This window comes from Sinocyclocheilus anshuiensis, unplaced genomic scaffold (genome assembly GCF_001515605.1).
Source record: "Sinocyclocheilus anshuiensis isolate Anshui unplaced genomic scaffold, SAMN03320099.WGS_v1.1 scaffold1831, whole genome shotgun sequence".
NCBI lineage: Eukaryota > Metazoa > Chordata > Actinopteri > Cypriniformes > Cyprinidae > Sinocyclocheilus > Sinocyclocheilus anshuiensis.
The window spans coordinates 34966-57245 of NW_015551116.1; the positions used below are offsets into that span (position 1 = coordinate 34966).

Below are 22280 nucleotides of genomic sequence, written 5' to 3' on the forward strand. Positions count from 1 at the left end.
GTGAGTGAGTGAGTGAGTGTGTGTGTGTGTGTGTGTGTGTGTGTGTGTGTGTGTGTGTGTGTGTGTGTGTGAGTGTGTGAGTGAGTGCGCGTGTATAATTGATATTATTATCAATGTTGAAAACAGTTGTTCTGCACAATATTTTTGTGGAAACTGTGATGCAATTTATTTTTCAGGATTCACAGATGAATATGAAGTTCAAAAGACATTATAAATGTCTTACAATCATTATGTCACTTTTGATCAATTTAATGCATTGCTGATGAATAAAAGTATTAATTTCTTGAAAAATCAAAAATCTTACTGACCCACCAACCCCAAGCTTTTGAATGGTAGTGAATGAAATCCGTTCATTTGATCCGTTTCACTTTTTATTTGAAACACAATGAACACAAAGCAAAAGACCAGATTATTCATAATAAATGAATGAATGACACTTTAGTTCAGAACTAAAGACTGAAGAACTAAAACAACTCCACTAAATTGTAATTAAATTACACTCACTTTTGTTCTAAAATGTTTGATAGAAACACATCTGTGATGCATATTAGTTAAAATTCATATTAATGTAGAAGGTGAATCTGAAGAAGTTCCAGTGAATCCAGCATCCAGAACAACACTGAGGGTTAATTATCACAGGACAAGGCACATTTCTGTTAGTGAGAGGATCGAAAGGCCATTGTTTTTCTGTCAGATCCAATTAGATTTATAATTAGCCATCAACGATTGCATGCTGTGAGGGGAGCGTGGTAGTTTGCTGTGAAAAAAAGTGCAAATAGACTGGTGAACTACTATATCAAAAAATGACCGATCTCAATAAAAGCAATCAGAATCATCCCTCTGGCCTCAAACGGGCCAAGGCTCCTGAGATCCCAATGACCGTCACGACCTGCAGCGGGACACGTAACCCGTCCCACAAGACACGTCAAAACAATGGGTCAAAATCGAACTGAACCTGCCCATCATATCAGTAACAAGGGAGCAAAGTTCACAGCGACAGACCGATCAGTCAATATGGAATATCAGAGTCCCAGTGAACCTCGACTCCAGCGGTTTGTACAACAGCAGAAGCGTGTCCCATTGATCTGTGGGTGGACCGAGGCAGGGAGACATCTCCAGAAGCAGGTGTCAGCATGTCAAGAGAGGTTCAGTACCAACGCTTCTCATTACAGCCTCTCACACAGCTCATGTCCCGGGAAACTCATGCTGACATGCTTCTGAGGCAAGATTAAAATGAAAAACACAAAGAAAGATGCATATCTGCAGCTCTGACTGACAGCATACCTGTTCTTTCATGAAGAATCAAGCAGAATGTCTTTGAGATGGAAGTTGCCTCTTCAGCAGGGTCTGTAATGGACAAAAACCCTGTCAGACAGACTCCATCCCGAACTAAAGAAACTCTCCCATCCAGCCAGAAATCCTCTGAAGCGTGTTACTCCAAGCATAAATCTCATTGAAAAGCCAAAACAGCACAGATAATATTCACTTCATGCACAAATATGAAGCAATCAGGCATTCTCTTTGGACAGCAACGCCTGGTCTCTTGCAGCAGGGATTCATCCCCGGCAGCGCTGCTCAGAGACTCACTGCTGCCTCCGTCTTCAAAAATACAGGCTTCAAACTTTATATCCTTTGTGATCTCAAAGGCCGAGCTTCTTAGATGTTTATGTGTCAAATGTTACATGCTCTGTGGCGAGACAGAAGCACTATGCCGTCTGGAGTGTACTGTACTTTCATTTCTTTCCACAAAACGGCACAGTAATTCAAACTTAACAAGGTTTTAGCATTGAGTAAAACTGAAAACTTCTTCCTACATCTTTCTAAACTAGCGTGTGACAGCAGAGGCTCTGAGCAGCTGCTGTAATGCCGTTATACCGCAGTCTTTACTCTCGGAGCTGTAATTGCTTGAGCTCAGAGCCCAACACTAGTGCAATACGAAGAAATAGAGAGCGCTAGAGTAACAACAACAACAAAACACAGCTCCAAACACCCACATATCAGCCATTACATCAACAACACGTCCCTTGCCACGCAGAGAAATCTTCTTTTCTATAAAACACAAGAAGAATCGATGGCGTTCTCGAGTTACATGTTTAGCTCAGCAGCAGAAAGAGACTCAAAACAAACAAGCGTTTGGACGTAACTACGGTTAATCTGTCCAGTCGTGACACGTCGGACCATTTACGGCACTGACATTTCTCTTTCGCCCTTCGCCATGAAAGGACGTGTCAGGACGGAGGTGCTCTTCCTCTCCATTAATTAACATTATTTACCGATCCTGGCCTTTGAGAGGACTCAGGAGAGACGGCAGAATCTAAGAGTGTTGATCAGCCAGCCGCCGCTTGAAAAGAGAGCGTTCAGAGTAATGCGACAGCCGAACAAGTCTGGAGAATGTCAGAGGCCAAAAGCCATTATCATCCGCTCTGACAGTCCGCAAAAGCCATTAGCCCGTCTAAAACTGACAGCTCCCGATCTCGTAACTGTGAGCTGATGCAATGCGAATGCAACACGGCCGTTCACCCGTTCCCTCCCACACTCTCGGTCTCTGATCGCTCTGGTTGTGCTTGATCTGTGGCTAATCAGCGATGGGTGACCGCAGTGGGACGGTCTGGACCCCCGCTGCTTCACAGCTCCACTGAGGAGCCCCTTTTTAATCAAATCGCAGCTGACGGGGCCCCTGGCAACCGTGCCCCTTCCTCTGGCCCCGTGCCCTCCTGCCAGACAATGATCCGGGGCCTCTCGCCTCCAGTCTTGATTACATCCATCACGCAAGAGGCTGAAGAGCACAGCATATAAAATCAATCCACAGCACAGCGGAGAACATGGAGGAGGCCTGAGAGGGATACTCATCATTCATGCCAACACACGTCTGAGGCTCAGCTGTAGAGAAGAACGACACTGAGAGCATGGAGAGGTTAGGACTAGAGTGACGCTGAAAGAACATACTCTTCCTCCTCCACAGACTTTAATAACACACTCATGAACAGTGTGAGAGACCAGTGACGATAGTACAGATGTTAACAAGTCTTATTAATTGAGAAATGTTCGTTGACTTGTTTAGTCACTACAGACCTTAGCCAGGGTAGACCACCTATTTCATTTGATGTGAAATGAAACAAGGCTTTGAGGGATAAAAATAAATCCTGTTCAGTATGTTTTACTGTTGCGCATCTGTGTGTCAGTCATTCAGTTGTCACACTGAAACAATGTTTTTCCAGTGGACAAAATATTCTGGAAGATTTGACGCGGCATACAGCATGACGTATTGGATGGTCTGCACATCACTAACAAGCTGGTCTGCTGCTCAAACACTGCTTTTGTTGGCTAGTTGCTGACCAGAAAAACACTGTTTTAGGTCATTGTTAATCTTGCCAGTGAAATCACAGCAAAGGTTAGCAAAGGTTGGTTTTTTTTGACAAATTGTTCCATGACATTTTAATATATTGTTGATGAAAATATGACAAGTACAAATAGAACACTGTAAAATTAGAATAATTCACTTCTCAAGGTTTTGAAGAAAAATCTAGAAAGATTACCCTTTTTTATAATCCAATCATAATCAATAATGTCAGACATTGGCATTTGAGCTTGTGAATTGAAATTGAACATTCAATGAACACTGGTAACTGAAACGCTTTACTAGTGGCTTAATTAAAATCACCAAAAGCATTCTATATGAGATTAATTAGATAATGCACAAATTAGCTTAATCTAAACTACACACTAGTCAGAATGTGTGTCACATTGTGAATACGCTTTTTCTGTAAAAATGCACAAAAATACGGAAAATCAATAACTAAAGCACAAAAAACACAAAACTGTTAACTATTTTCACATTGTTTTGATACGTTTAAATTAATACATAAATACATCTTTGGTTTTCTTTGGTTTACGAGTCTTTGGTTTAATTTAGCACTTTCCCATCAACTACAGAATTTTCATATAAAAAACCCTGAAAAACTGACTAAAATTAATGAATATGACATTACGAAACATGGACAAAATGTAAAGGTTATTTTTATTAAAACATATAAACTCTGGCTGAAGTCAAGAGCAAGTGAGCGCAGCTGTGTGTGAGATGAGAACTGCTGGAGCAGGTCAAACACGAGCCCTGCAGCTGATGATCAACAATCTCCAACTCATACTCCTCGCGTTTTCATTGCAGTCCAACTCCTGCAGCCAAGACATTGGCTCAGGAATCAATCCACGGACCCAACAGTAACTCCAGAGCCAAGACGCTGACCCGACTGAGCTGAGGAGTCTCATCTCCTGCCTGCAGAAACTCACTGTCAGCATCTTACAGCACAAACTCCTGCCTGAGAGCGCCGTCGAGCATCAGCATGAGCAGCTGCGGCCTGTATCGACTGCCTCCAACTGATCCGTGCCGGGAGTCGTGTCTTTGTGTTCAGTTGAAGTTCATATGGAAAACAGGAGGGAACTGCAACATTCCTGTTATCAAGGAGGGCATGCAAAAACATAACATCAGCTTGTGCTCAAGTGAGACCATGCAAATACTGAGTCCATCCAAGCAGAGCCAAACACATGAAATCCACTCTAATTTAGCAGGAAAGAACTGCAGTAAAGGAAGAGCACACAGACATCTCCGTCTCCAGAGGATTGAAGCTGTTTAGGACGGATGCACAGAAGATTCTCAGAGGCACGTTCTGACCTATAAACTCCCCGCTGGGCAGAATCTGCGGCACCTGTAAAATCAATATCTCTCTCTCGCTAGATGTAAGCCATTGTTGATAATTGTTTCAGCTGCCAGTGTTTTCTTCTGCTGTGGCTGTGGTGGACCTGGAGAGCAGAGATACTGTATTCAGTCTGGATCCCTAGGTAGCAGGCCTCTCTCTCTCATGGGTGATTGGAGCGCTCTCTTATCAGGCGCACTGAAGCGAGGGAGGTTTTGAAGCCGAACTCAGTGCTCACGGTGCTCTGGGTCTCCTAGCTTGCTCTGGAGAATGTCCTAGCACCGAATCAAAGGCTGAATCCATGACCAACCTGATTTGACTGTGTCTCTGGGGCAGGAGAAGGTCTCTGGCCAGATCAAGAGAGCGGCAAAAGGCCGGGGAGATTATCCTCTTCTGCTAGAGCAGGAAAACAGGAGAGAAAGAAGACGACACAGGGGAGAGATGTGAAGAAACACTCTTCTCTTCCAGTGACGCACACTGAAGCTGACGCATATGAAGTCGAAGGAAATCACGAATGACCCATTCCATTCAATATGCCTCTGAAGCGCTCCTGAACAACACAGGGGCCATTTAGAAACACTTTCCACCTTAAACGACTTCAATGCCACAAATCACACATATTAATATTGCAGAAGTGCAAGAATAAGCACACACAGGTCAGCAGATCCCAAAGATGGCCAGACGACGCTGATGCTGCATGCATTTTTCATTACTCAAATCTGCGGGTTTGCTATGCAAAATGCACAACAGACAATTACAGAGATATCAGAAGAATATGCAATGACACAGCAACGCTACAACATAGCGCAACACTGCACTACGCACACACCTAAGACATGAACATTTTTATTAGCTTGCAAAGCAGCAAGATGCCAAACAGTTGCTCATTTGGAGAAGGTCAGAAGATTCCTGCAGTAAAGCTATTATTTATTGCAGCAAAGCTATTAAAATTATTCAAAATAAGAAACAATAGTTTTTTTAATTTATTTAACTACAACTTAAATTTAAATTTGATTTTAGTGAACATGTATCGTTTTTTAAACACAGCTGTGAGCCACAAGGCAATAACGCTGCTTTATATTACAGCACAAGGACAGAAACTAGAGGAACTCCAGACACCAAAACGGGAAGAAAGAAAAACGTCCCAATGAGAAACTCTTCCCTCTGGAGATGTGTAATCCTCTGATACTTCTCTTTATAGATACTACGTGACCTAGAAACGTTTGCATCAACTTATGGAAAACGAGGATTGTTGCCGAGCGTCTTCTGCCGCATCATCACAATACACACCGCTTTTACCTTCCTGGTAATTATAATTCAAATTCCTCTTTTTCAAAGATTGAGTGGGTGAAAAAATGACATTCGCTCTAGGAATCAGTTTTTGGTCTTAACACAGTGGGAGATAAACAGCTTGAAATCACTTTGACAGCCCGTGTTTCTCTATCACGTAGCACAGGGGATTTTAATTCCAACCTGTGAAATTGTAATTGCTTCTCTAGCCAGCACTGGAGCATTGTGGGTAACAGACATTTCCAAATTCTGTCAGCGCTGCCCTGTGTATGAATCCTCCATCTCTCTCTCAAAGCCCTGTGTGTCTGCCTCTGTGCTCCAACAGTTTGTGTTTTCCTCCCCGAGTTCCTCTCGCTCTGTGTGTGTAGGAGTCGCGGTTGACACTGAATTAACTGGAGCTGTCAGGGGACGCTTTCTGCAGCACACAAAATAATCTTCTCCTCGTCTCTATCTGTTGTGTCTCGCTCTCCTCCTCTCGCTGTGAGGCAGCTTCATAAACGTCTTTAATTGCGTTTCATATGTAGGACCCCCTGCTCAGAGAGCTGTGAACAGACATGCCATCACACCGCCAGCAGAAAGAGCGCCAACAAAAATAAAAGACGGTGCTGAACAGAAGCTAATTAGCAATGATGATGACGATGAAGCTCCTTTAATGCAGTGCGTGTCTTCATGGAGTCCCAGAGAGACCTGCTGGAGATAAGAATAATGTTTACAGAGCTGCCAGCATGTACTGTCCTGTGATGGGCCATGAGGTTCAGAAAAAAGCATCGGTCAGATTGAGGTGGTTCTGCCCGAGTCTGACCCGTAACAGACAGCCTAGGCAGAGAAAGAGAGAAAAATGGTGCTGGGAAGAGATTGTGACTGGGAATACTTCACTAAAACACACTGAAGACGAGCTGAAGATGATGTCCATCAGAAATAAACTTATAATGAACACTGGACCTTAGACCATTTGGTCAGATTCTCAAGAAAAGCTGATCGTTGGTTCGACACTCTTAGAAAGAAAGGTTCTTTACTGGCGTTGATGGTTCCATGAAGAACATTTAACATCTACGGAAACTTTCCACTGCACAAAAGGATCTTTAAAGCAGAAAAAAGGTTCTTTAGATTATTAAACTGTCCTTCACACTAAGAAAAACATGGTTCCTTTATGAACTGTTCACTGAACGGTTCTTTGGGGAACCAAAATGGTTCTTCTATGGCATCTCTGCTAAAATCTGCTCTGGAACCTTTATGTTTAAGAGTGTAAATGAAGACTCGAGACGCTCCTGGGACAACAAACCTGAGGCTTCAGCCACTTCACGGGACGGTTTCTTGATTGCATCTTAAAGCTGAATTGCTCGTTCATCTCTTGATTGGTAGCACAACAGTTTGGTAAATGAAGTACAGGCTGAGCGGTGGAGGACAAAGCTAATTAGCTGCACTCGTCTGGCTGGAGAGCAGAATAACCATCACTCACTATCCACATTCATTTCATTTTGTGTCCCATTATGGCTCAGTAACATCATTACGCCACTCCAAATAGTGTGACTTATCTTCAATTAGTGGAAGTTGTCGGTCGTTAGGGCAGATGTGGATGTAGGGCTAAGTGCTGTGGCCGTAATTAGACGGCTCACTTTCACAGTGGATAAACACGGCTCCGCTCTCGAGCTGTGCTCGTCAATGCCATCTCTTCTAGACCGGCTCGCCTGTGTTTAGAGGAGCTCATGGAGTGGGAATCATCTGTGAACAGAAAGAGCATGTTGAGTTTGAGTTTTAAGGTATAGAAGTGGAATAAGGGTTCACTTACCATCAGTATGTGTGTCTGTATGGCTGGATCTCTCCATCCACACCCTTAAAATGCATCATATCTACCAAAGTTCAGTTGATTGCTCTCATGGTCTAAGAAAAATGAGTGTTATTGTTTCACTTTCTGAAAAAAAGGCTGCCCATTATTTATTCTTCTTCAGTCCTCAGAATTCAGTCTTCAAACAGTGTGTATCATTAAAAATAATGTCTAGTTCATCTCTAGGTTGTTGATTAACAGTTAATATAATATATATTATTAATATAGTTTGCTCTGATTTGAGGTAAACTCTCTGACTAAACTTGATATTCTGATCTAACGCAGTGCTTTTCAAACTTTATGATTTCAATGCCCCCTTTGTCAACAACAATATTTGAAGACACCATGACTTAAAGTATATAAATACAAAAAAATGTATACCCAGTTTATACCCTTTTTCACATACAGTTAAAGTCAAAAGCCCCCCGGCTCTTAATGCATGGTTTCTCCTTCTGGAGCATCAGCGAGCATCTGAACCTTCAGTAATAGCTGCGTATGAGTCCCTCAGTTGTCTTCAGTGTGAAAAGATGCATCTCAAAATCATACAGTCATTGTTGGAAAGGGTTCAAATACACAAAAATGCTGGAAAACCACAGAATTTGTGGGAGCTGGGGTTTTTTCTGAAGAACAGCAGGCAGTTTAACTGTTCAGGACAAACAAGGGACTCGTGAACCACTATCACTAAACAAAAACACAGCTGTGGATCATTCAGCTAACAACACAGTGCTAAGAATCAAGGGGATCTTAACTTTTGAACGGGGTCATTTTTATAAATTCAACTATTATTTTCTCTTGTGGACTGTATGTACACATCTTTTATGTGAAATATCTTATTCACGTGAGTACTAAATAAACAATAACATGCATTTTGTATGATCCTGCCCCGTCTCCCCTGCGCTCATGTGTGATTATTCCTTCTGTCCGTCTCTCCTGCCGCGATGAGACTGGCAAGCAGGAGCGTAATTGCTTTGGTTTGAAGTGCTCGTGTCAAAGGTCCCAGCACTCAGAGGAAGTCCAAGTGATGGGGACAATTTCCACTGTCATCGTTCACTTCTGCGGGCGGCAGCTTGATTAAAAGACATCACCACGACGCCCATCCACAGGTCAGTGCACACAAAATAACAAGAGACCAAACAAATTAGCCGAGCTTGAGCGAGGTTTCAGTGGAATACGAGCTGGATGAGCGTGTGAAGGGATTACTGATAGGTGCTGCTTAACGGCAGAACAGATTCAAGCTTTCCTGACACATCAAAACATCACTGAAGATACGACTGATGATTATCCCTCGAGGTCACAGGAATACAGCCTGCAGTCAGATAACACTGTTGCCTTTCAGAGCTGCTTCTCAGCAGAATTTAGAGGTGTCTCATATCTCATGAAGTTTACATCGTTAGCGTTACCCTAACTATTGTAAAGATGCTTAAAAACATGTCTGATGTATGAAGTGTTATAGAAATAAAGGTGACTTGAGTTTGCAGTTGGTTCTGCACCTCTGATTGGTCTCTGAAGATGTTTTTACATAATTGTACTGCACTGTAAGGCCTCTTTCTCATTCATTGCAACAACACAGTTATCAGTGAGATTAGGATGAAAAGACGCTTAAAGCAGCTTTAAGTGATGCAACGAGCTGTTGTTTCTCTGATGTTTGGATGTTCAGGTGTGCGTCACTCAGAGCGGTTATGAGCAACTGTGTTGACACACTAAATATTTATTTAGGTCCCTCCCCAACGTATTCAAACAGCCTCACTCGCTCGAAGTCAAAGGCATAAGCCTCAACACAAGCAATGCTGGCAAGAGCCCAAGCGACTCAACAGAAGCGCTCGCTGTCACAATGGCTGCTGAACTCCCAGCGTGCACTGCAGCAGCAGAAGTGTGTGTGGATTAGATAAAGCAGCGAGACGCTCCAATCCAAGACACAAGGGCCACCCAGCTGAAACAGAGGATAAAAAGCACCACATACAGTCTGTAAGCTCATGAAAACTCATTTCCCTGGGTTTGACTAAACAAGCATCGCGACAGAAGCAGCGGCGCTTCAGGGAACAGCACAGTCTGGAAATGGTCAGACTCTAACGGGATTTAGCGTGAGACAAACACGCCGTTCACACTGTGGCTTTCAAACGGTCCTCATAGTTCTGGTGTCTTTGGTGAAAAAGGTTCCTTTCATTCTGACAGATAGGGTTTCTGTCTCAGAGCGGTTCGTTTGGGTTTATTGACGCTGACTGAGGGCATTATGTCGACAACAGAGACGTGATTGAGGGCAGAAATGAAATATTCAGACCTTATTTACATGAAAGTCAAGAGTGCACCAAACCCACGAGATTCTCACTTCCCTGTCACAACAGAAGAATGCCTCATCAGCAAAGCATTGTGCTGTATTGACTCACAATACCATGTCATTCCAGCTTGTCATGAACAGTGCTGAAATATTGTGGATTGATGTGAAATGAAATTGATTTGCACTGTTCTTTAAATGGTTGCTTCTTTTAATATCTCAAGTGACTAATAAGTGTACAGTTTTCAGGGTTGTGTTGACCTGTATAATATGCTCAATTACAGGAATAGCTCGCCCAAAATTGAAAATTTGCTAAAAATGTCCTCTTCCTAAGGTCATTCAAGATGTGGAGATATCAGATCTGGAGAAACGTATCGTTGCATCACTTGCTCAGCAATGGATCCTCTGCAGTGAACAGGTGCCGTCAGAATGAGTCACAATAAAATAAAATAAAAACATCATCCACAAGTAATCCAATTAATGTCTTGAGAAGACAAAAGCTGAGACAAACCCATTAAGACGTTTTTAACTAAAATACGAGTCCATAATCCATAATAACGCTTCCTCCAGAGTAAAAGTCCATCTCCTGTCGTCTCTCACAGCAACATCCAGCCACAGATTTGTTTAGAGCTGATTCAGACCTGACCACTTTTTCACTGCAGGAAGGATAAACTAAATGAAAATGAGAAATGTTGCCTTGGCAATTGGCTAATAATTAACTTTAAGTTTCTTTAGTTCATGTTTATTTTATTCCAAGTAACGGAAATGTTTTAAAGGCTTTTGTTAATGATAATAACCTTGCCTTAAGTAAACAAACCTGGAATCAAATGTGCAGAGCTGCACTAAACTGAACGTTGTTTCTCCACAGTGTTCAATGACAGGTGAACCAGAGAGCGCTCACTGATGGCTGTTGAGTCAATATAATAGACTTCAATAAGCACAAAAGGAAAAAAGATCATGCATAAAACACGTGTGTGTTTATGAGCAGAAGCTCCCTCAGGCTGAACTGACAGCAGCTCTCCTCACAAAGCTATTTGAGGCACTGAACTTTCAACACCTTTAATAAACAGTGAGCTGGCAGCACTCCTGCACTGAATTATGGGTCAGAGCGAGAGCAGTGGCTCCACACTAATGCTTTATGCATATGCATGTGTGTCTTCTACAGCTGGAGTCGTCCTCTGTCCTGTCGGAGCTGAACAATTCCCCTTCGGCTGTGTTTACTGTGGACAAATGCTGTTTCGATATTCACACACACGCCGGCATCGAGCTGCCAATCAGAGCCCTCGCCCCCTCTCGTCTTTAAGAAATTAGTTCATCTGTGAGGCTGCCAATTAAACGACTGGAGGCCCTCCCAGAAGCCAGACACAGAAACTGCTTTAACAGAACAGACAATGTGCATGGAGGACTCGGATGCTGTCATTCAGAACGAAAAACCCACACGATTGCTGAGCGTTTGTTTCAAAGTCATTGTAAAATCGCCTACTTCACAAAACTGCATATTCCTTCAACTCACAAAAATATGATACAAAAGTGTTTGACAAACGCAAAAAGCTGAGTGTCTTGTGACGGATTTGACTAAAATATGCAACTGAGAGATTTTAGAAGTCGCTTCATCCCTACAAGAGCATACTGTATAACAAGGGAACAGATTTGACAATTGGTTTTCCACACCCACATGATTCTCAGAGTAAGTTATGACATTTTGAGAAAGGTTAGTAAAGCTGGGTGAACACTATGATTTACAATAGTCCTTTACGACTGGACACTCAGCAAAAAAGGGAACAAAGCTGTCACTGTGGGAAAACAACATGGTACATAGTAGTACCTTAAAGGTACTTTGAAAATACATACTAGTACCTAAAGTGTACATATTAGTACCTTGCAAGTACATTTTAGTACCGTTTGAAAGGTAACTGCTCCAGTGAGAGTTCTGTACCTTTTTACTGAGACTGTACAAACATGATCCAGCAATAAGCCATGCCACCGTGCGGGATTAAAGTCAGAGCAAATGACACTCAATACAGTCAATACTCATTAAAACCAGAAAACATGACTGGTGTTTCTTCAATCTGTGACACATTCAGTGATGGCGAGCCACATTCTGCAAACGGTCACGTTCTGTCATGTTGTGGGATGTTTTTCTTTTTCCATCTACCTTGTAGTCTCGAAGTCTCAGGTCCCGTGATCAGCCCGGTTGATCTTCATCGTCAGCGTGATGACAACTCTCCTTTCAGAACCAATCACACAGCCTACTGTGAGGACACGGAAATGACGCAAGACGGAGCGCTCGTTTTTCCTTTTCTGATAGCTCTCGTTTGCTTGTCACACTGTCCACCTTTCCAATTTCTGTTGCAATCACGAGTTAATAGATTGAGTTATTTCTCAAAGCTCCCACTTCTCTAAATGTTGTTGTATTTGTCCGACTGTGCTGTGATTTGATTGCCACTCTCTCTTCAAGAGTTGATTGCTGGATTCATCTCTTGACTCAAAGTGCTGAGACAAGGTTAGTATGTCACGTGACCTAAACAAAGCAACATGTCGAGTTTTAGCTTGAATAAAAACACCAGTTTAAGAGCGGGAGCCAAACTTTGTATTTGTGACCCTGGACCACAAAACCGTCAGTCATAAGGGTCAATTTTTCGAAATTGAAAGCTGAATAAATAAGCTTTCCATTATTGTATGGTTTGTTACGATAGAACAATATTTGGCTGAGACACAACTATTTGAAAATCTGGAATCTGAGGGTGCAAAAAAAATCTAAATATTGAGAAAATCATCTTTAAAGTTGTCCAAATGAAGTTCGCTACTTAAGACTGCTTTTGTGCTGCAGGGTCACATATATGCTTGGTTAGCTAGCGTAGTTAGTCAACGTTTTATGCTGAAGACTTGTTTTTGTTTCTTTTTTTATTTATATTAGTGTTGGTTTGGTTGAAGTTAGTATGCGTTTTATTAATTTCTTTATTTTCAGCTCCGCTCATGTCTTACACTGTTGAGTTTTTTATCAGTATGTTTGTATATAATTTGTAAACATCATCGTCTTTAGGTTTTTGAAGCTTTGGTTGACACTTTAAATTTAAAGAGCATTGGAAGTGTTTTGGTGGACATTATTCTTTACTAAAAATTAGCTGATACTCATTTCTGGTTTCTTTTTTATTCATTATGACACACTTCTCATGTCATTAGTAACAAGCGACTTCCCCAATTCTAATAACTTATTTAATTTTTCTTTATGTATTCTTTTTGTTGACTTCCTACATCCCTAGACACTAATAACAAAAACAACAACATCAAAATAGGAAGTTGTAACAAAAACAGTATCTAGTGCTAATTTTAATCATAGCTCTTATTCAAAAGACAAATGGGGTAAAAATGAAGACGATGAGTGTGGAGCGAATGGTGGTTTCTTTTTGTTTACTAATTGTGTCAGCAGGTTCTGTGCTCCCAATGGCTCTTGATTTGACGCTCATCGTAGAAGAAGCCACACTCGAAACTTCCGACACTGGCAGAATTACATCAGAGGTAAAAGTTGATCGCAGTGGCTGCGAACATATCAAACTAGCCATCAAAAACTACACATTTTGGTCTAGGAGCAGAGGAAAATTTGCCTCAGATGGCCAAATCATGTCCAAAATCATACAGTGTGCACCCAGCAAACAATATGCATTAAGATAGACAATGGAGTGAATGTTCATTCCTTACTGACTAAATTACAAGAAACGAGAACAAATGGGAGAAGAGCTCATTTCAAGCATCTCAAAACAATCCAGAGTCCCTGAGGAAAGCAGCGTCTTCCTTTGATCTCCGTCTCCATGCTCAAAGAGACACACACTGGCATTTCCACGGTGCGGAGGTCACCGCGGTCTCTTCTCATCTGCGCTGTTCACGTTCTCTGAGGAGGCAGAAGATCCTCCAGGGATGTTGGGAGAGCGTGGCACACCAGGAGCGTTGACTACATCCCAGTGGACTGGCGTCAGCTCCGCTAAGGCTTCAGCCGACACTGCAAACGCGCCCAGGGATCTCCGCTTGCTTAAGGTTATGCGTGTCTCGTCATTGCACACACTCGTGTAGACAGAGCTGACTCCAAAACGCTCACATGGATCGCTCAGCAGAAGCCACAGCCAGTAAGACGGCAGCGTGGGGGACTTCAGGAGCGACACACTGGGCCAGGAACCAACCGCTGGAGAGCTACAAGCTCATTTGAGCTGCTTTGACAAAGCCTCTGTTGAAGAAATGTTTGAAGAAACAACATAAAACAAGACTATTCCTGTGGCGAGGAAATGCCAACAGCATGCGTCTATACATTGTACACTGGACCATAAAGACATGCAGGCATTAGTGCAGTTTGAGGGCAACAAGACAAATGAATGAACATAGCAGTATGTAGGATTGCTTATGAGGGTTTGGCATAATGTTTGCAGTTACTGCACTGTATTCCCGTAATATCTGAGCACAAAGTATACATGGCTTCTATATACACTTCATCCTGTCAACAACAGTATTATATTTTCAATTAATCTGGCATATAAGAACACAGATGATAACACACAGTATTCTGACTGAGGTCATAAACACACTGTAGCTTGACAAGAGTGCAAAACAAAGCGTCTGACCTCCTCATGCCAAAAACCCTGAGAAAACATTCCAGAAATACAACCCGGGAGACAGAGCTGAGAGTGTGGAGTCTCATTTATTAGACGTGCTTTATGCTGGGAACAAAGACGGGAAGAGTCTGCTGCTCTTAGCCCAAAGCCAACAGTGAGACACCTGGCCTGAGAATGAATGACTGCTGGGATTGAAAATGAACAGAAAGCCAAAGACGCATTCAAGCTGTCCTCGTTCATACGCAAAGAGGCTTCAATTTCTACAAACAAAAAAAGTACTTGACAAAAAAGAAAGCTTTTCTAAAATGTCACAATGGATGGCGTCACTAGCAAGCAAAATAGGTTTCAGCCTTTAAAATTTAAACACAGTCTTTAATTAGCAGTTAAAAACGAAATGTCCCAAACCATCCAGCCTCATCTACATTTATTTGACCTTAAAACACAAGACGTTATATTTGAGTACTGGTTTAATTTCTCGGGTCGCTGCTCACTCTATAAGGCCGAAACGTTGAGTTGAATTTACGGCGTCAGTGGAGCTTCTCAATCAAAAGAGCCACGATTACAGCAGCCAGAGCGAGTCCCAATGACAGCAGCTTGAGTCCATCACAGTCAAACCTCCAGGACCGTCCCACGAGCACAGAGGAAGCCACCGAAGCGCAGGCGCCGTTCTGATGGGACACCTTCAGCTCCTGTGGAAGAAACCAGAATTGAAGATAAATAGCAGGCAGATGGAGCGATACAATGATAGGAGTGAAATATCTGTGACTGTACAAGTGACCGTTGTGTTAGTGACTCAGACGATTCATACTGCATTCTGCATGTTAAAGCTCGTCTCTGGGCCTGTGCTCATGCAAACACAAGGATTCAATAGCTTTATTCTCTACTTTTATGTGTCTTTCTTCCACCGCTGAAAGCCGAAAGAAGCACCTGTGCTCAGCGACAATCACAGGCGGTTCAACAGAAACGAAACGCCATTAAAAACTCAAATCACCATAATCACCTGCTCTAATCGCAACTCAAAAGAGAAAGATTATCCCTTATTACTGTGACAACAACAGAGGAACTGATGAAAGAGTTTATGGTTTCCTGCATTAACATTTTTTAAATCATCACAATCGCTGGAGCACGAGAACGCACGGATGGAAAGTGACTGTGTGAATGTGGAGTACAGTCCAGATGTCATCCATCAACATCACTCTGATAGACGGCAGTTACGCTCTGAAACGGCCAGAGATTTAAGCACGACTTACACATCAGGGACTCAGAGGGTAAAACGGTTGTAATTGGAAGTCGTGTCCTCTCTAATGTGTTGGCACATTAAAGGTTCATCCATAATGGACACAGTAATGGGCCGATGTCTCCCATCAGGACAGGCCTGACAGCTGACCCAATAATATGTTCATTTCTGTACCCCCGCAATTAAATATAGAGCCTCAATCTGAATGGCCATTTCATGATTTCAATATTTCAGGCTGTCATGGTGGTAACAGCCGGCTGCTTGTAATGCAGATGTGCTTTTTGAGCTCACCATCCATTGCCTTTCTGTAGTTTCAGGAAGTGAAGGTGGCAAACTTTTGGCCAGATGGGACAAATCCAAAGTGGTGTTATCTCTGGCATCTTTGGGTCATTAAATACCATTGCTGAGAATAATAGAGCGTGAATCAAACCTTCACAAATAACCTGGAGGAAGTCTATCTGAGAGCCCAGCTAGCTCATCCCACCATTATCCAACTTCATTTTGCTGGGATTTCCAACACGTGTCTAGTTTGCCTCAATGTTTCTGTCTCCTCTCACCACATCTGCGCTTTCATGGTAATGTCTTTTATTCTCAGGCCTATGGGAGTTTATATGAATTGGAGGGTTGCTCTCTCGATATGGGTGAGCTTGGAGGAGACTGTCTGTGTTTTACCCCTTGTGTTGATCAGTCATAACAAAAAGATCTCAACATTAGAATGCAGGGTGGGAAAGCAGGGGTATGCTGTGTCTCAATTAGGTCTTGTTCCCTCTGCAGCTTCTTCTAGCCAACAACCTGCCACCTAAAACTAGAGAAGACTGTATGTAGTAAATTATGCACAATTACATGCAACTAATCTTAAATCAAACCATAATTCTATAGTAAGTGTACATTGGTAATAAACTGTAAAATAAAGTGCAAGCAAACATTATATATAGAATATACACCAAACATGGGTGAGCTGAGGCTGATATGAGCTGTACATCAGTTCTGACGCTGGAACACTGAAAGAAAAAGTGTAAAGCTCTCCTGGGAGACTGTACTTCTCACATGAAGCCTTGACTACTGTAAGGATATCACAGGGTGATCTGAGTGCTAACCATGAGTGTGGGTGGCAAGTTAGCGACACTGCTTATTCAGAGAGGAGTGGCAGGTATGGTGGCCCTTTTAGTGGCATCTGTGTGAATCAGGTCACAGGTGTGATTTCCAGATGGTGTCTTCCTCTGCCGAGTGCGTCTGAATGTGAATGGAAAACGCCATCATTGTGCTTCACAGAGTGGATCATGTAGCTGAACCTCCACCCACAGATGCCCTGCATGACTCATTGAGCCTCATTCAATCAGCACTTCACCTCTGAGATCACATCCCACAACTCCTGCTCATACAGCTATTGTTCAGCTCAGCTCATTCAGAGCATTCACCTCTGACTCCCACACGATGGTAACATGCTCACGGCTCTGTTTGTGGCTACAGTAGAGGAGATAACCTGCTCTGCTGACACCATACAGTAGCTGAAAGCTCTTTGAAAGCACACAATCCACGGCCAGAGATTCTGAAAGCACCCCTTCTACAAAACCAGAATTGCTATTCAATTTCCTATTGTACTGGACATCTCCCATTCAAAGACAAATATGAACAAGTCAACCGTTTTGCTATGACTATCCTCAGAAGAGAAGCAGTGCAAAATCTGACTCAATGTGAAATGCTTCTCTTGGTAGTGTGTGTGGAGTCTGTATTCCCACTTGAGCGGGCCTAGAATAGAACCCTGGGGGTCTCCAGTGATGAATAATATAATCCAAGGGACGTTCTGCTCTAAAGAATGTCTGAAGTCGACATGAGGCTAGACTTGAGTAATGTAAAACACCTCGGAGTCTCTGACTGCACTACGGGAGAGCGCAGAGGAAGCATTTGGAGCGTATTAAAACTTTCAGCCGTGTGGGGAATGCCTTTGTACTGCTTGCCTTCCCTCAGCGGATATCAATGCAATTACTTGCCACCCATCTTATCCCAGGCAGGAAGACCGTGATGAAGGCGGGTGCAGTGTTACTGGATAATAGTGAGCTCCAGTTATCTGCTGATGCTACATATATTATATAAGCCATGCAAAGAAACCCTTCCTCAAATCCTCAGCTTCTTGCACTTTCATGAAATAATCTGCTCATAGCTGAGAGAGACTGTATTTCAGAACCCTATTTACTGTAATAGAGGAGCAGGGGCTGATGGGATACTGGTCCTCCAGCCTGGCACTGACTAGTGCTTGGTTAAAACCTGAAAATAACAATTGGACGGGTCAAACCATTACGACATAATGCCTGTGAATTAGCAAGAGCATTCTGCTGAGGGTTAAACCATTCCTCATGTTTATATTTTTGACTGGCACCTCATTGGATCTATTTCTACATTTGGATGCACAAAACAGCCTTTCATGTTTAAATCATATACTGGTATGTCTACTAAATGACAGACTGTTGTGTTTTCTCACCTCTGTGAACTTTACATCTGAAAATAAATGTGTCTCAGGTCTGAGGGTCACAGACAGCAAGGAAAAACACTGCTAACCACAAACAGTAACATGACACTAACCATATAATCATAAATAGACTTTAGCCAGTTACAAAATTCAAGAGATATTTACAAACAAAATTTCGTTCAAATTGCATCCTGTTCAACCCAAGCCATGTTAAAGAAATTGCATATTATTTTTTGCCATGGTTATACATTTCTATATTTAATTTTAAAGACATTTCTTTTTTACTTTTATATAAAAATTATTGCTGGTACTTTGTTTGGTAGCCACACTCCAAAATATAATATTCTGCCTGAAAATTTCTGTGTAATTTTACGGTAAATATATTAAAAGTCTATGAAACAAGATTTATAAAAAAAATACTTTAGACAAAACATACCTATACTAAAGACAATTTGCCTGAAAACAAGTCTTGATATCTTGTGTAGTCCTGCTTCTGAAGTAAACCTTGTTTTAAGGACTTTTAAATGTTTTAACTTAAAAATTAGACAAACATACTTTTGATACTTAGATTTTATGAAGGGAAAACAAGTCTAAGACAATAATAAACAAAACTAAGTAACTAAGTAAAAAAGTAAGTTGCCATTTTTTTGCAATGCACTTGATTTCTTGTGTAACAAAAAAAAAACAGTTGAGAAGCACAGGACTAAAAGATAAAATCATTACTAGACAGTCTAGTTTAGATTGAGCGAATGAGTTTCATTTTCTTTCCATTACTCTCTTCATCTGCCACTATCTTTTCCTTTTTTTCTCTTGCTCTTTCTCCTCTTCTGATCAATGTCAGTTAGAGTGACCGCTAGTGTGTTCCGTGTCCAGACACCGCATTGATCCATGTCTGCATCATTCACACACACACACACACACACACACAAATCAAATGAGCGTCTGTCGATAGACTGTGGCGGCTCAGACAGAGGAGGTGAGAGGCTCAAGGACACGGACGCTGGGCCTCCAGACGCCTGAACCATCTCCCGCCGGCGGAGGTGATAATCCACACACACAACGGCCTGTGATCCATCTCTCTCAGATGCTTCACCACAGGGGTGAAACACAGCCAAACCCAAATAAACACCGCCAACATCTAAACATGGGGTTATGCTGGAGTGGAAAAAGCTTCTCGCTTCTACGCTGAAGCAGAGCTGAAAATGAAGATGACTGCTTTGACATTCATCAAGCTGTGAACTGGGCTAGACCATGTGTAGCCCACATCAGCATCACAGCTCAATGTTTCAGAGCACATACACTAACAACTCAAAGCCTTATAACAAACAAATCAAAAACCACCAAACAAATTCAGATTAGGGCTGCTACCAAAACTTTTTTCACCAAAACAGATTTTCACTACATTATCATTGTGAGCAAGCAAAATCACAATAATGATATTGTGTTGTCTACAGAAAATTAAAAAGTAAAAAATAATAATGATAAATTAATAAATTAATAATAAATAAATAAATACATTTCATCTCTATTTTGTGTTTTCTCTTTTTTGGCCCATGAATTTTGGTCAATACCGATAATAAGCGTATAACTGTACAAAAGCACACGCCTGTCTCACTTTCACCTGTCATCTCCTCTGATCTGGTTTCGTGTGGCAGTAGTAGTTACACTAGCCAGCCGCAAACATCATCAGTCAATGCCAGTTCACAGTATGGACGCCTCTCAGAACTTATGTAAATAACTCTTAGACAAGAAATTTAATAAATAAATAAAATAAATAAATAAAAAGGTTTGTTTGTTAGTTTAGTTTACTTGAATAGCACATTTAAAAACAACTAGAGTTGACCAAAGTGCTTTCCATTAAAATAACATTTCAACAGCTTAAATAACGAAAATCCAAAAAAAATATAAAACACCCAACAAAAATATAATTTAAAACACCAAACAATAGTAAATCAAGGTACAATTAACTACTAGCTCAACCATATGCCTGGGCCAGTAAATGTGCCCTCAAACGTGATTTAAAATGACCCAACGTAGTACAGCATCTAATATCTAACATCCAAAGGCAGGTTATATAATGTTTGAAATGACCTCAGTGGCCTGATAAACCTGAAGAAGATGCAAAATATATTCGGGAGCTAGGCCATGCAAGGCCTTATGAACAAACATTAAAACCCTAAACTGCACTTTAAAGTTAACTGGGAGTGAATGCAGCGAGGTTAGCACTGGGGAAACACTGACCTGCTTCATAGTCCCAGTCAAAAGTCTAGTTATTGCATTTTGTATTAGTTGAAGATGATTCAACAGAACAAGAGGATCCCCCAGATACAAATACAACCTTGACAACTTAAAAAGCCTGTATATAACCTGCTTCAAATCATTAAAAAGCAAGAAAGATTTTATTTTTGCAATACACCTTACATGAAAGAAACCGGCATTCAGCAATTAATGACATAATTTACATTTTTGAGTGAACTAGGAAGATACAGTTGCATGTTGTCTGCATAACAATGACAAGCAACCTTTTATTTTCAACAAATAAGGGCAAGTGGCAACATGTACAAAGAAAACAATATGGGCCCCAGAATTGACCCCTGAGGAACCCCACAAACACAGGCTGCAGAATCTGAGATATAGGCCTAATTTCCTAACCAGACTACAAAACTTTGGTCCTTTAAATAGGAAGAAAACCATTTGAGGGCATTTCCTCAGATCCCTACCCATTGACTCAAACGCTCAAAATAATTTTGTTGTATCAAAAGCTGCCGTATGTTTGAGGAGAACGAGAACAGCACACTTTCCTTTAGTCAACAGCAAGCAATAAATAATTATTCTCTTTTAAAAGAGCAGACTCTGTACTGTATTTAGACATAAAACATGACTGAAATTTATCAACAAAAAAAAAATATATATATTTAAAATTTACAGCAAATGATGATAAACAGCCTTCTCCAAACTTTTAGATAAAAAAGGCAACTTTGAAATCGGGCAATAGTTGCTAAAAAGTCTAGGCTTTTTAAGTCTAGCAAACAATACCATTTGCTATACTACTGTTTATGATACATACGATTCTTGGGCCCACAACATCCAGGACCTGGAGGAGACGACGAGAGGGAATGACGTCTAAAGCACAAGTAGTAGGTCTCAATTGCTGAACTATGTCTACAAGATCAGAAAGAGAGAGGGGTTTAAAATGAGAAAAAATATATAGAGCTAATTCTAAATTCTAAAGTAAATTCTAAAGAGAAAAGATCAGTAGACCTAATACTAGCCCTAACTGTCTTAATCTTGACAGTAAAACTTCAAAAAGTTGTCAAGCTATTGGGAGTGGGCTCTGCGTATGTATGTGTAAAGGATTCTGTACAGAATTTATTGTGCTAAATAAAGTTTTTGAATTATGAGAATACTTAAGTCAGAAAAATACTGCATTTTAACTGCCTTGACTGCCTGTTGGTAATTAATCATACTGTCTTTAACAATCTCATAACACACTTGAAGTAGGGCTGCACGATTATGACAAAAATCATAATTGTCGATTATTCCTTTGAAATTGTAATTGCGATTATTAATTACGATTATCACAATTTACATTGAATGATGTTTATACCATTGTTTGAAGCAACTGCATGCCATATTTTTATATGAAAATAAACAAGCTGAAAACACTCAAAGAGAAAATCTTTTACTGCTTTTCTATAGCATTATGGCTCAAATGTCAACTGTACATTGGATTGGTTTCTTTAAATAATAAAAAAAGTAAAAATATGAATGGTATTATAATGTTATACTAACACTAACATTAAAACAATGGAAAAACCCTTAAGATAACCTGTAGAAAGAAAAAAACATATCTTAAGCGTGCAGAATAACATAAGTGGACTTTGAACGATTAATTGC

The 22280-nt window shown here is 41.2% G+C and overlaps 1 protein-coding gene and 1 long non-coding RNA gene across 2 annotated transcripts in view; one reads left to right on the top strand and one right to left on the bottom strand.

Moving 5' to 3' along the window:
* Positions 1-10506, top strand: part of LOC107663004 (uncharacterized) — a 16951-nt gene extending 6445 nt beyond the window's left edge. Inside the window, exons 2-4 of the long non-coding RNA XR_001631273.1 lie at positions 6522-6525; positions 9983-9989; positions 10431-10506. This is a non-coding gene — a long non-coding RNA (uncharacterized LOC107663004). The remainder of the gene's footprint in view (positions 1-6521; positions 6526-9982; positions 9990-10430) is intronic.
* A 4233-nt stretch (positions 10507-14739) lies between these two features.
* Positions 14740-22280, bottom strand: part of LOC107663002 (threonylcarbamoyladenosine tRNA methylthiotransferase-like) — a 240386-nt gene continuing 232845 nt past the window's right edge. The window contains exon 15 of the mRNA XM_016453136.1: positions 14740-15368. Within this exon, the coding sequence (XP_016308622.1) occupies positions 15207-15368 (162 nt within the window). The 3' untranslated portion in view covers positions 14740-15206. The remainder of the gene's footprint in view (positions 15369-22280) is intronic.